The 12,673-nt window shown below is 34.9% G+C and overlaps 1 protein-coding gene across 6 annotated transcripts in view; it reads right to left on the reverse strand.

Annotated features, from left to right (window-relative positions):
- The window catches only part of CNOT4 (CCR4-NOT transcription complex subunit 4), a 145,285-nt gene that overhangs the window by 28,835 nt on the left and 103,777 nt on the right, over positions 1-12,673 (reverse strand). For all 6 annotated transcript variants that reach the window (XM_027573218.2, XM_027573217.2, XM_027573220.2 and 3 more), the window contains exons 8-10: positions 9,140-9,197; positions 5,902-6,151; positions 4,141-4,638 (exon numbers count right to left, since the gene is read on the reverse strand). In XM_027573218.2, the coding sequence (XP_027429019.1) occupies positions 4,141-4,638; positions 5,902-6,151; positions 9,140-9,197 (806 nt within the window). The remainder of the gene's footprint in view (positions 1-4,140; positions 4,639-5,901; positions 6,152-9,139; positions 9,198-12,673) is intronic.

Consider the following 12,673-nt stretch of genomic DNA (forward strand, 5'->3'; position numbering starts at 1 on the left):
GTATAAACAACAATGCTTACAGACTGAGACTATTTTTTGTTTTCCAAACAATTTTTAGCATTATGGAATAAAAACATCTTGGCAGAGAGTTCTTTGAAAAACAAATCTGCAAAATTACATTTGGAAGTACTTAACTGACAGATTTAACTGACAACATGAAGAAAGGCTTCTCAGCCTTTAGAACAGGTTATTTCATAATTTTTCAGTAAATTGGCCAAGATTCTATAAACTCCAAGTACACAGCAAGGAGGCTGTGTAGAGGAAATCTTAGACTAGAGTTCTTGGTGAGAACATGGTACTAATAAGGACTACACAAGAGATTAAATTTTATCAAGTTGATAAACTTCATTCTATTTTGTAGCTATAGGCCATATCCCTGAGCTGGGCCAATTGTCTCATGAATAGATACTGTTGATAAAAAGGGACCTGCAAGTGTGTGAGAGCAACAATCAATTACTATGGGAAGAAAGCCAAGTTAAAGCACATGCCAGTGATCTTCATTTGTGAAGGTGAACATCAATGTTGTAGTGGAAAAACATTTCAGTTTGAATGTGGGATCTGGGTACTTGTCCTAATTCTACTACTAATTGAATGTTTGACCTTTAACAAATTATTTAACCTTTCTGGAACACAGCTTTGCTTTTTCTAAAAGAAGGAGTTGAACAAGGTAAGTCACTTTTTAGGAAAAGTCACTTCTTAAACAAAAGCACATGGTTCCAATAGCGAAAGAGATCTGAATGGACCGACTATAATTGTCCACTAATCAAAGTTTTTCCCCAAGAATATTTATTTCCAAAGTCCTTCTAGGCTTAGCAAACTGGATGTGCAGCCAAGAAAATGCTGCTAAAAAGATTTTACCTAGTTAAGAAAACAATGAATTTTAAACAACAAAAAAAAAAGTTTTCATGTAGGCATAAGAAATAGAAGCTGCATTTCTGTCAAACCTCTGGCAACTGCCCTTCCCATGATAGGTTTCAGATATATCAATTTTTAATAATTTAACTGAAACAAACCAAAACTAAAAATTTAAATACAAATATATAATAAATATAGACATGGTATCTGTAGGATATATAGGTGACTGACACCTGAGTATTTGCTCCTAAAGGTCAGGGACCCTGTTTTGCTCTACATATCTAAAGAATATATAAATATACGTGCCTTTTCCAGTGTTGAATATTGTCTAAGCATATCTTAAAGTGGCAGGTATCATAGAAACAGTAGGTACTCTCCATTATGAAGACTTCACCAACAGCTACCCTGGTAAGATACCATGATATTCACTGCAGGATACAAAGTTGAACCTATTTCAATAGTTCAACTCAAGTACAACTGATTTACAACTAGGGGTGGGGGAAGCAGATACTGCCTAGGTATTAAATTGCTTCAAATTAGACACAGTTAAAATGTACATCGTTTTCCAGAATTCCACTTCCTGTCATTTCTAATTGTTACTGAAAATCCTAAATGATCTGGCTACAATTATATAACTATTCTGTTTTGAGGTTTAGCACATTCATCTTCCTGAGATATTTGCCAAATATTTATAGGACATGAGAGTATTCTGTGTAACTCTTAATAACAATTTTAAATATTTTTTTCATTAAAACTAAAGTTTCTCTTGTCATCAGAGACTTAAAAATAACTTAATAATAAGCTTAATCATAAGTCACCATTTAAATACCAAACAAGTATGCATAGTCAAAAACTGAAAATCTGAAATAACAAACTCTCCCAACCTCCCACAAAATACAATGATTCAGAACTTACAAGTTGGTGACTTCATTCTTAGAATTTCTGGGAAAAAAAAGTATTTTATGCTCTATGTTTGAGTATATGTTAAAAAGAAAACCCACAAAGATAAGACCATAATTTAATGCCACATTTTTTTTTTCAGAAAGTATCTAGTTTAGATGAAGATTTCAAATGACTAACATGAGGACAACTACACTCACAAATCAGTAATTATTCATTACCACTGTGGCATTTTCACAATATATACTGGTTTGAAATATTTGGGTTAAAATTATTCTTTTTGTGCTAATGGACAATATGGTAACTGTGAAATCAGAAGAACAGATAACTTACTGAACATAGTCATGTAATAAGTCAAATAAAAGCATACAATGAAGACAGCTAAGAACTGGAGTCCCACAAAGGCACCCTTCTTCCTGTCATATCAACTCCACACTGTGTTGCCTCCCTGTCAGAGCTCCCCATGTTCTTGTCCATTCTATTTATACAATACATAAGCACCTCCCATTGCTGAAGGCAGTTCTATTGCCTCTTAATGAAATGACATACTAATTCCTGCCTCCACGCCTTTATTCAGGAGTTCCCATCAGTATAGAAGGTCTTTCTCTTTTCCCCACTAACCCAAATCCAAGATACCATAGTACAGATCAATTCCTACTTCTTCAGTGAAGCCTCCCCAACAATTATAGGCTCAAATGAGATCTCTCAGATTCCAGTTATCATATAGTTACCACTCTCATACATAGTATTAAATTTATTTCTTCAACTACACTGCAAAATACCTGGAAATAATATCCATATTTTAGAGTTCTTTTACATTACCCACATGGCCTAGTTCATTATTGGGCAAACAGGGACCCAAATATTCACTATAACTGGTTTAATATTTTACTTTTAAATGTTTAGGATATTTAGGGGAACTTAACTTTAACTCTTAATGTTATAATCAGTTATAAGATACACTACTAGTCATTAAAATGCCACATTTCTAAATGATTAAAGCAAAACAAAACAAAATTACACTCTAATATGCTGTCTTGAATGGAAGAAAAAAAAGCAGTATCAGGAACTGAGTACTTAACTGTTTCACAAGTGAATATCACGTAGAAGGAGAAGATTGAAAAATGTCACTCTGAATTACCTACTAACTACCATAATCAAATGAACAAATATCATGAGTCCCATTGATATACAAACCAATACATTGGTGTATCATGCTTATGTAAATTAACTTCACTGTATCAACTGTTAAATTCACTATATCAAAAGTCACAAACCATATTCTCTTAACCCATCTACTTGTCTTGAAAATGAAATGGCCAAAGAGCCAAAGAACTCTGATGGATCTCTTCAAATTCACCTATCAACCTTGCTAAAAACAAGAAAACAAACGACTTGCTAGTTAACAGCACATTATTACAATAAGACTATGCCATGCCATATCTTAAAGGCCATGACAAGGGATAACAATAAATTTTAGGAATTATGTAACACAGTGAGGGACTATTCTATACTACTTGAGAGAATCAGGAGAGAAACAAACTCTCTCTTTTCCCAGTCATCTCTAAAGCCCAACTTAAGTAAATTAAAAAAAAAAAACTATTAATAAGAAGGATTCCTTTAGATATAGAGGTCACTTGATCTAATAAATGTTACATGGGACCTTAAAACCCCAAAATTCTGAAACCTTCAAGGGCAGCAGTACAAAACCAGAAGTATTCTGGTATCACTTATGAGGAACCTAGTATTTTCCCCAGAAATAAAAACATGACAGACCAAAAGGGAAAGTATCTCTCCTTGAACAACTGCTTTTTCACAGAAAGTATACACATATGTCTGTGAAACATTAATAATCAGAGTTCTCAAATATTAAGTACTTTATTAACATAGAGCACAGTTTGTGTGTGTGTTTGCGCGTGTGTATCAGTCAAAATAAGTAATTGCCAAAAGTAGTTAGAGTGGCTTCATCCCTCATGCTCTCACTAATTACCATTTCAAAAAAATTTTTTTGAATAAGTTTATTTTTAGAATGTATAATCGGAATTTGTACCATGATGTTGGATTTTCCGGCACCATAATTTCAGAGCACATTTTTTTCTTTTTCTTTGTGCATTTATATTCCATACGAAAGTTTGGTAACTACCCTGTTAAATAAAATGCTTCCAAGTTATAACTAGGTATAATACTCCACCATCCTTATAAAGCTCAATATTACAAGGCATCCATCCAATTAAAAATTTTTAAATTATGATAAGGACTTTTTTTTCCCCATAATTTCCAAGAATAATAAGTGTTCTCTGTTATTCAAAAATTCCCACCCTACCCACCCAACAACCTGAAGGCATGAGTTATTCACAAATTCTCAAAGGCTATAAATGAACCTACCTGCTATAGGGATCCCTCCCAGACCTGTGTTGTGCTGTGGCGGGAGATTCAAGTCCAAGAAATTACTATTTGAGGTGGGGTTTGCTGTGTGGTTCAAGTGCATGATGCTATTGCGTGGAAAGGCCATCCAAGGATAGCGGGCTGCCTGGCCTGGAAAACTGAATGAATTATAAACTGCTCGGTGCTGCTGAAATTGAGGGAACCTCTGTGGCAAGACTGAAAAGGTGCTATTGAGAGAGTTGGCATTTGTCGGTGCAGCAGGATGCAGGAATCCAGAGCCCGGACCTTTGGCCGTTGTAGTGTGTGAAGAGGAGTTCTGAAGAGATGTGGGCGAAAGGGAAGGCTGGTCTTGGACTGACAGTTCCTTTTCAATCAGGTCTGCTAAGGCTTTTCGAGTGACATCAAAGGGATCAAAACCCAAATCGTCCTCTGGTTGTTTAGAAGAACCAAAGCCAAATGCTGCTTGCCAGTCTGTAGAGGATGATACTGGGATTGTTTCTGTTGGGAAGACAATTAGTGATAAATTTAAAATACATAGCTCACTCATGTATTTAATGAGTATCCACACTAGTGAAAGTTAAACACATCATATTATAAGATAAAGGCAAATATATCCAAAATCTGTATTATTTCTTAGCACATTAAGATTATAATATTATAAAAGGTCTCATATACTTCTAGCAATGATTTCATCTTAAGTTACCAACTTCAAAAACTGAATGATATAGACTGATTTTGTTAATCAAAGAAAATAAAGTACTTGAAACCCAAATTACACCTTCAGCTATTCATAACCAAAACCTGGAGAAAGTCATTTCAATGAAATAAGGTAATAAATATGATGTAACAGAATTCAATTAGTAAAGTTTATTTTTTTAATTTTTATTTTATTATGTTATGTTAATCACCATACATTACATCATTAGTTTTTGATGTAGTGTTCCATGACTATTTGCGTATAACACCCAGTGCTCCATTCAATACGTGCCCTCTTTAATACCCATCACCAGGCTAACCCGTCCCCCCACCCCCCTCCCCTCTAGAACCCTCAGTTTGTTTCTCAGAGTCCATCGTCTCTCATGGTTCGTCTCCCCCTCCGATTTCCCCCCTTCACTTTTCCCTTCCTACTATCTTCTTTGTTTTTTAACATATATTATTTGTTTCAGAGGTTTATTTTTTAAAATATATTTATCAAAGACAAAGTGTAAGTAATTTTGAATATATGCTTTATATAATCTAGGAAAAAATGTAACAATCAAAAAATATCTACTTAAACTTTATGTATTTTTTAAAACTGTCTGCTTCGATAATAGGTACCATATTTTCAATGTTAATTTTATGCCATCCTTCACATTAATAAGAAAACATAAAATGAATAAAAATGAAAATGGCTCAAAATGCCAAAATATAACTTTCAATATTAACTAACATACCTCTTCATCAGCTGGAGAAAAAAAAAATCTTAAATTTAACTATATAAACACAAATATGATTAAAAATGTAAGCCCTTAAAAATTCTTAGAGGAATAAGCATTTTATTATCAGAAAAATGATCTAACCCTTGATTTCTGGAGAAATCTGTTAACACATTAAGTCCTAAGTCATACAGCTACTTATCTAACCATCCCACTCCATGCCCTTTAAATGTTTACAACTTTATGAAAAAGGGAGTGGGGGTGCTTAAAGGGGTAAAAACACATTAAGCAAGGTCTCATTTCAGCCTGAGTAAAATTATTAACATGCAGTAGTATTGCTGTATACCTGATGTGAAGAGACTCTGTGGCTCTGGTGCTGTAGGCCAGTCACTGGATGTCTGTGGGGAGCTGGGGAAAGGAGGAAGCCCACTTGGGATCGGGTTGGGATGGCGAAAGTTATCTGAGAATAACGACTGTGACTCAGTTACTGCCCCTTCAAAAGGAGACCGTGCACTGTGATTGGATGAACTGATGGGGATGACTGGATTGGATTTTGATAAACCAGGTGGTGGTGAAGGCGTATCACTGTTAGATATCTAAATAAAATAAGAAAAGAATAATCAATAGAAGTTTATACACTTTAATAAGCCACCATCAGAAAGGCTTGCAACAAAAGGCATTAGAACAGTGGTCTTCAAACTGGGGTGCTTAAAGACTCCTTTATGAGAACATGAATTTTTTAAAAATCCGTCAATTACATATGTATTCTTTTCTAAAACTGATTCCTTCTTGAAAAGACTAAGCCAGTCTCCTCTCCTTTCAGAACCTATCTTCTCTCACTTTACAAACTATTGCTCACTCTTTGGGATCTAACTATAGTAATTTGACCAAGAGTGAAAACTTTGAGAGCAACAAAAATATTATTAGAAATATTCAGACTGGGGGCGCCTGGGTGGCTCAGTCAGCTAAGCGGCTGCCTTTGGCTCAGGTCATGATCTCAGGGTCCTGAGATCGAGCCCCGAGTCGGGCTCCCTGCTCAGTGGGGAGTCTGCTTCTCCCTCTCCCTCTGCTGCTTCTCTTCTTATGCTCTCTCACTCACATTCTCTCTCCAGTAAATAAATAAAATCTTAAAAAAAAAATATTCAGGTTGGTGATGAGAGTGACTAATGACTAGATTGTTTTGCAAACTAGATGATTCCCAATACTTAAGTGTTTTTTTTTTTATATTTTATTTATTTATTTGTCAGGGGGAGAGAGAGAGAGCACAAGCAGGGGAAACAGCAGGCAGAGGGAGAACCAGGCTCCCCACCGAGCAGGGAGCCTGACTCTGGGCTCGATCCCAGGACTCCGGGATTATGACCTAAGCCAAAGGCAGACACTCAACCGACTGAGCCATCCAGGCCCCAATACTTAAGTTTTAAACAAAATGGAAAGAAGATCTAATCACGTTATTTCTAAACACATCATTAAAAATAATTTTTGTAATAAATCTTTATATTATTCTTAGGTATTTAACTTAGAAGGAGTTCAAAAATTTGATACTGAGACAATACTCAGCATTGACATTTACAAAAATGAAAACATGACTAACATTGCTGTTGAAACTTGTCTCCTTGTACCAACAGGTAATATTCATCCATGGATACATGAAAGCCAATTTTATTTATTTATTTATATATTTTTTAAGATTTTATTTATTTATTTGAGAGAGCACACACGCTTGTGCACAAGTAGGATGGGGTAGAGGGAGAGGGAGAAGCAGACTTCCTGCTGAGCAGGGACCCTAACGCAGACCTCGATCCCAGGACTCTGGGATCATGACCTGAGCTGAAGGCAGATGCTTAACCAACTGAGCCACCTAGGTGCCCCATGAAAACCAATTTTAAAATAGCCCTGTCAATATTTCATTAAGAAATAAATTTCTAACATAATTTTAGAGTTTGTGTTTAACAATTAATTTTTATCAAAAATCTGTATTTATATAAGTTGCTTTGATCAAATCAAAACTATGAGTAAAAATTCAGAAGAAAGAAAGTTGGGGGACACCTGGGTGGGGCAGTCAGTTAAGCTCTGACCCTTGGTTTGGGCTCAGGTCATGATCTCAGGGTCCTGAGACTGAGCCCCACAATGGGCTCTGCACTCAGGGGGAGTCTGCTTAAGTTTCTCTCTCTCTCTCAAGTAAGTAAATAATTCTTTACAAAATTTTTAAAAAGAAAGAAAACTGGCATTTAAAGCCTTGTGTCAGAAAAAAATAGTTCCCAATTGAAAATTTGTATCTATTTTAGAGAGAGGTATATGCCTGTCAAGAATAAACTATATTGGGCGCCTGGGTGGCGCAGTTGGTTGAGCGACTGCCTTCGGCTCAGGTCATGATCCTGGAGTCCTGGGATCGAGTCCCGCATCGGGCTCCCTGCTCAACGGGGAGTCTGCTTCTCCCTCTGACCCTCTTCTCTCTCGTGCTCTCTCTCATTCTCTCTCTCAAATAAATAAATAAAATCTTAAAAAAAAAAAATAAAAAATAAAAAAATAAACTATATTGCATTAAGATAAAATTCTGTAATAGCAGAAGTAGAAGAATGAGTTCAAGAAGAACACAGAATGATATAAAATTTGATGTTTACAAAAAAGTGTGTATTTTTTAAAAATGAATGACAGAGCAACAAAATATTGTAATATTTGAATCTCTTAGATATTTATTAAAAAGCAATGTAGTGCTTTTATTTAAAAATACCAATATTAACAATATCCTGAAAATTATATCCTTTACAATGATTCTTAAGTTAACATGAAAAAAATCTTTAATGTTAACCTAAGACATACAAAGGATATATTGATTTTCAAATTCTTTTATGGAACCTGTGAGTAAAAATTCTGGAAAAGCAGTCTTTTTTAGATCTCTAAGTTTCTCACAAACATTGTGGGGAACTGGCCATTCTTTATGGAACAGATTAGACTATATTTTTCTGTACCAATATAAGAAGGTGTACAGAAAATTACGCAGTGAAAAACTAGCACCTAGACAAGATGATACAAAGCAGTATAGAAAGATCAGAACCTCACTCAGTATCAATGCGGATACAACTTTGAACTATTTGGTTTATTATTTCAAAGCCCACAGTCGTTTGGGGGAAAGGGAAAACTGCTGGGGGCAAGGACACTGTGAGAAACAGAAAATTAAAGTTGACAACAAGCAACGAGGGGAGCACATAGCAGAGAAACAACTCTTAAAATCAAGAATGAAGAAGGCATGCTAGTCTGAGACCATTTTGGAGTAGGGTCAAAAAGACCAATAGCATCAGCAGATTCTTAGGACACTAATATATTGCCACACAGTACAATATAACATGTGGTCATAAGGATAATTCTGAGTCATCAAGAAAGGGTTAAAATTATACTCTAATACAGAATATTCTGTGGAAGAAAGGAAGACTAATTGTAATAGATTTTTAAAAGATATCCACCAACAGTATTTTTAAATTGTTTCCGTATTTAAAGTATTTTCTACTACCCAGAAAATTCACTTGGATAGAATGCCATTTCAGGGAATGGAAGATAAATGAAGCGATACAGAATCAAAATCTTACCTGCTGGGAATTATCACCATTCCCTATACTGAGAGAATCTGAAGGTTTGTCAATGGGGCTGTAAAAAGAAAAAACACATCAAGTAAAATCAGAGTAAAGTCATTCTCACACAATAAAAACAAACTCCCCAAAAGCCAGAAAAATAGACATTTTATTATCTTAACATTTGTTGGTACACTATGATATAAAGATATCAACTGAGATGTTGAGGATACAAAGAAATATAAGATCAAATCCCTACCCTTGAGCAACTTACGTTCTAATGAGATTCTCCAAAAACAGTGGGTGAAACAATAACTTATGAAAAAAAGAAGGTACTGCTTAATAGGAGTACTATTGTAGTAGGTCAAAAATTTAATCCATTATTCAGTTTTGTGCACACAATAAACACATTCCCCATTAAAATTCTTGACATAACACTCACCTATTTTTCCAGGTGTTTAACAGAGGGCATAAAAGTCACTCAAATGTTCTCTACAGGTTTTTAAGAGCAATACATTTCCTTTACTACTTCAATAGCCTACTTACAACCCTAGACAAGGCATATGTGTGTGTATAAATGCACACACACAAAACAGAAACTTTTGTGTAAACTATTTACTATTAAACAAAGACATAAAATTGATTTCCATATAGGGAAAATGCAGTACAACAGTAAAGTAACAAAGAATTGCTGACTTAAAAACAAAACAAAATCTTTACAAGCATTACAACCGTGACCTAGCGAGGCATTTCCATAACTAACTGTATTTAACCTAGCACATGAATAAAAGATAAGTATCAGTACCCAAATACTAATATGATATAGTATTACAGCAAAACAAATTAAGATTCTAAATTTCACAAAATTATTTTATTGGCTATAAATATATACAAAGTTACCCTGACAGCCAGACAACTTTACTGGTACCACATTTAATTGCTCTAGAAAAATTTAACAAGGGCTAGGACCGAATCAGAATACCCAATGTATCTTCTGCATAAACATCACCAGATGCTTGTGACTCTTGAAAAATAGGTCTGGAATTCACTAAACAGCACCTTTAGTGATTATTTTCACAAAATAGCAATAAGTCAATTCATTTTATGGTCAAATGGGTATTACAAATAATTTTAAGATATAGCTTTGAGCCCACTAAGTTTGGAGACATTTGGGGAAATGAGATAGGTAAACACGAACAAACATCAACCATTTAGCCAGTTACTAAATGAATTGTTTAAACCATAAATCTCATAGGTCTTTAAAAGAAAGAGAAGCCACCATAAGTGGGGCAATTAAGAAATATTTCCTAGGGGAGTTCAAATTTATGTAGGTCCTTAAAAAGATTTACACATTAGGAGAGGAAAGGGAAAAAGGAGGAAAGAACATTAAAGGTAGGAATAGCAAGTGTATCATGCATCAAAAGGTCCTAGATGGGTTTGGGAAAAAGTTACGTAATTAGTTAAGTAATTAGTTATTAGTTTAGCTAACACAGAGGATGATTTTGACAACAGTGGGAGACATGGACAAATGGTAGACACCAGAGGCCAAGAGAAATTGTTGAGCACAGAAATGATATAAACAAAGCAGTATTAGAAAGATTAATTTGGTGGTGGCGTGAAGAACAGACTGGAACATAGGACAGATGATATGAGAAGAACTTGTAATATTTTCTAAAAAATTTTTTCATTGTGGTAAAGCAGATTTCATATAAAATCTACTGGCTTAACTATTTATAAGTGTACAATTCAGTGGTATTAAATACATTCCACCTTGTTGTACAACCATCACCACCATCTATCCCCATCTCTTTTCATCTTATAAAACTGAAATTCTATACCACTAAACTCCCCATTTTCTCCTCCCTCCCAGTCATTATAATTTTGACTACATACCTCACATAAGCGGAATCATAGAGTATTTCTTTTCTTTTCTTTTTAAAGCAGAATAATATTAACTTTGTATTTATACCACATTTTGCTTGTCCATGCATCTGGCCATGGACACTTGGACTGCTTCCATGTTTAAACTACTGTGCACTAAGACGTAAGTGCACACATATCACCTCAAGGTCCTGCTTTCAATTCTTTTTGCTGTATACCCAGAAGTGGAATTGATGGATCATATGGTAATTCTATTTTTAATTTTTGAGGAACTACCATACTGTTTTCCTCAGTGGCTGTACCATTTTTTATGCCCACCCATACAGCATAAGGGTTCCAATTTTTCCACATCCCTTCCAACTCTGTTTTCTGCTTTTTTTACTGTTTTATTTTTTCCTCTCTTTTTTTAATGTTTCAAGTTTTTATTTACATTCTAGTTAACTACTTAGTTAACACATAGTGTAATATTAGTTTCAGGAGAATTTAGTGATTCTGTTTTCTTTTTTGATAGTAGCCACACTAATGCATGTAAGGAGGTATCTCACTGTAGTTCTGATTTGCATTTCCCTAATGATTAGTGATGTTCAGCATCTTTTCATGTGCTCAATAACCATCTATCCTCTTTGCAGAAATGTCTATTCAAGTCCTTTGCCTATTTTTGAATTAGGGTATTGATTTTGTTGTTGAGTTTTAGGAGTTCTCTATATTAGTATGGTTATTAATCCTTTCTCAGATATATGATTTGCAAGTATTTTCTCCCATTCTGTGGGTTGCCTTTTTACTATAGACAGTGTCTTCTGAGTCACAAAATTTTAAAATTTCCATTAAGCTCAATCTATTTTTTCTTTTGTAACCTGTGTCTTTGGTGTCCTATCCAAGAAATCATTGCCAAATCCAATGTTGTAAAGCTTTAGTCATGTGTTTTCTTTTAATGGTTTTGTTGTGTGAAAGAACTTCAATCTAAAACAGAGCCGGAGAATACAAGATGGAGAATTTCACATATGTGCCCCCAGGATGGTAAACCTAAGGACTAAAAGACCGAGTCCTCTGAAATGTCCAATTTACAGAAAGTGGATAGTGTTGAAATTTTCTTGGGTGGGAGGATGATCAGAGGTTGTCCTGTGTTGACCTTGGAAAGTTCTGCCAGAGGCATGAATGGAACATGGCTCAAATTGGATTGATCTCACATAATGGGATGACTTGAGCTTTGTTTGTGTGACAGGGAGGATTTCGTTTGCTCGGGAAAATTTTCAAGGCTGGTTTCCTGTTTTTGATTTTAGCGGACTCTAACTGAACTCTCCCCTCTTTCCATTCCCTGCCCATAAATACAACCTACCAAAAATCTTCAATGGACCTGCCTGTAACATGCTACAGTTTGCTTGTTCCAAATTGCAGTTCCTCTGCTATTCCTGAATAAACTTAACTCCTTGAGCTTAAGTTTCTCGCTTTATTTATAGTCAATAATTATTTTAGGTCTTACATTTAGGTCATTGATCCATTCTGAATTTTTGAATATGGTGTTTAGTAAGGATCCAACTTCATTCTTTCACATGTAGATATTCAGTTTTCCCAGCACCATTTGTTGAAAAGACTTTTCTTTCCCCCACAGGGGAAAGGATCTTGGTACCCTTGTTAAAAAGCATTTAACCGTCTATGTGATGGTTTATTTCT

The sequence above is a fragment of the Zalophus californianus genome, chromosome 12, assembly GCF_009762305.2.
Source record: "Zalophus californianus isolate mZalCal1 chromosome 12, mZalCal1.pri.v2, whole genome shotgun sequence".
Classification (NCBI taxonomy): Eukaryota; Metazoa; Chordata; class Mammalia; order Carnivora; family Otariidae; genus Zalophus; species Zalophus californianus.